The 2,870-nt window shown below is 35.5% G+C and overlaps 1 protein-coding gene across 1 annotated transcript; it reads left to right on the top strand.

Moving 5' to 3' along the window:
• The first annotated feature begins 903 nt into the window (after positions 1-903).
• LOC128247907 (kelch-like protein 10) lies at positions 904-2,168 on the top strand. The gene has a single exon (XM_052968320.1). It carries the CDS (start codon positions 1,137-1,139, stop codon positions 2,151-2,153), a length of 1,017 nt encoding a protein of 338 aa, XP_052824280.1. The 5' UTR covers positions 904-1,136; the 3' UTR covers positions 2,154-2,168.
• Positions 2,169-2,870: the final 702 nt, after the last annotated feature.

Below are 2,870 nucleotides of genomic sequence, written 5' to 3'. Positions count from 1 at the left end.
TATATATATTCATAAAATAAGGAGAAAAATCACGTTAATGATAAGTATCAGGTAGTTAGTATGGAAATATGCATGCATATATATATACTTTCGTTGTTGTTAACTGAGGCTGCATGACCTGCTGGGACGCCTTGATGTCCAATTGGTTGATGGAGTTTATGTTCCATCAACATCAATGCAATATCCTTTTCAAAACCTCACAAATTTCAATGGCTCGTTCCACTTACCTGCAAATAAGTACTACTTGAAGTTACAACCAACTCATAGATTTAGATAGCAAAGAGGAGGGGGAGATAAACACCACACAGTCTCATTTCATCTTTTTATAAGTCTGAAAATATGTATCTGTATAAGAAATCATTGTTGTCACTGTTATCACTATGTTCAAAAATAATGTCTTCGAGAATACGGCACAGGCTGTATATAGTATATATTTCCAGTTGAAAGAATGAGTTGACTGTATCACTTATCTTCCTCACTTATTATTTATTATCAAAGGTCGTAAGAATAGTTTTACTGAAGATCGTTGCTAAAGCTATTTCACAATTATAGTATTTATACATTATTTAGTCTCGACTCTAGTTCAAATTCTGCTGGTGTTGACTTTTCATCCTTCCTGTGTGGCCAATGACATATGTAAATGCCAGTAGTTTCGAAAGACTACTCAATTGATTGATCATACTTCTCTATAATAATTGGACTTGTTTCAAGTTGAATGAAGTTGTTAATGTTTTTACTATTGTTGTTATAACTGAAAGAATAAACAAAGTAAGAAATCTGTCGCAGGATTTCCAGCAGATATGAAGACATAAGTAAGTCATTTCGTCAACGAAATGACGTGAAACTGTGAGAAAAAAAAATGAAGCAATAGGTTTTCTATTTTATTTCTATTTCCATTTCGTCATTGAGTCTCTTGCACAGCAACGTCATGCATCACTCGATGACGTCACTCACAATGGCGAGATCATTGTTTCGTTCTTTCTTTTTATTTTCGCTATCGGCAGAAACGTTAGGATTGTAAAACAACAACAAAACAAAATAATAAACAAAATCAAGAAAATGTATGATAGAAAATCTCTTTCGTCGGAAAGGAAAGTTTTCTGTGAAGAGGCATTATCATTCACAAGACTTTACAAATGGAAGGAGAAGTAGTGAAAGACGAAACAAAAAGGATTTATCACAATGAAACGACTAGAGCTTGTCATGTTTTAATGGAACTGCGAAATGCTGGCGAACTATGTGATGCTGAAATTTTAGTAGGAAACACATCATTCCCAATTCATCGTGTGATTTTATCATCCAGCAGTACCTATTTCAGAGTACTTTTTACCAACGAGAGATTCCAAAGTAATCGTCAGAAAGTGATTATTCCCAATGTGAGCGTCAATACAATGAATTCCATTCTAGAGTTCGCATACACACAAGAGTGTAGCATTAACTGCAACAATGTCGAAGATCTTCTAGTAGCTGCTGATTATTTCAATATGATTCGCCTCCTGCAATGTTGTTGTGAATTTCTGGCAACTGGATTAACCGCAGAAAATTGTGTTGGAATTAGACGACTAGCCCAGATATATTCATGTCGGGAATTACAACTTGCAGCGCATAGGTATATACTGCAAAACTTCTCAATTGTATACAGACGGTCGGATGAGTTCCAGCGACTGAATATTGATGATATCTGCGAAATCATTTCTTCGGATTGCCTTAATGTAAAATCGGAAGAAATAGTCTTTGATGGAATTGTTGATTGGATCAGTTACGATCCAAACAAAAGAAAACATCATTTCAACCGACTTTTGCAGAAAGTACGGTTTGAACTGACATCTGCGTGTTTCATTGAGCAAGTACAGAGATATTGTTGCGCATGCGGTGAAGATTTTACTAACAACTTATTTCATATTCCTGTAACCTTTTCTCCCATGGAAGCTATTGATAGATCACATGTTAGTTTACCAACTGCAAGAATTCCTAACCAAATTTTATTTGTAATCGGTGGTTGGAGCGGTGGAAGCCCTACTGGCATCATAGAAACATACGATATAAGAGCAGATCGCTGGATTGAATGTCCATCTGTAAACTCAGGTTCGTTGCTTGGAAACGTCATTGTCGTACTCTATGGAAAATTGTGTTATTTCTTAATAGAAATCTAAGATTACATACAGTAATTGCTTGTAATGAGGCACTGTAATACTAAATAGAATTAAGTTTGGGCGCACCGATATTCTTCTATGATGGGATGTGAGGAACCAACTCTCTAAATGTTTCCTATTTAAAAAACTACTTTCTCATTTTACTCATTTTCATTGGTAACTACAACCTTAAAGTTCCAAGTTTTCTGTTAGAAAATCCAGAACAAACCATCTTCAATGATTTTTTTTTTTTTTTTTCGAAATCTCATGCATAGAATGAATTACCAAAGTTACATCATAGAAACTGGGCTTTCTTATCAGAATGCTAAAAGTAAACTTAAATCTTTAGCACATGTCTTGATATCCAACATAAGACGATTTTTACCTTCGGCTGTATTCAGGGAAAGCTGTCTGCTTTCCATTCATGAAACATTTTCAATGTTTATTCGTTGTTCCCGTGCCACTTATAACCTACCATTTCACTTCGACTTTCCACTATGTTTTCATCTGCTTTGAGTTAGTGGGTCCATCTCACGTGTGTCTTCTTGTTCTATTTTGTCCATTCTGTTTTTCTGTGATGTGTATCTTTATCTGCGCATGCGTTTGCATATGTATCTGTGTGTGTGGGTATGTGCGTGTGAAGGTGCTAGTGTGTTTCTGTGCGTGTGAGAGCGTGTGCGTGTCTGTATTAATGTGTTTCGTGTGTGTGTATATGAGTTTGTTTACTACACTGTTTGT

The sequence above is a fragment of the Octopus bimaculoides genome, chromosome 5 (assembly GCF_001194135.2).
Source record: "Octopus bimaculoides isolate UCB-OBI-ISO-001 chromosome 5, ASM119413v2, whole genome shotgun sequence".
NCBI lineage: Eukaryota > Metazoa > Mollusca > Cephalopoda > Octopoda > Octopodidae > Octopus > Octopus bimaculoides.
Note: the sequence above shows the minus strand (reverse complement) of the source record. Positions and strands in the feature narration are given on the sequence as shown.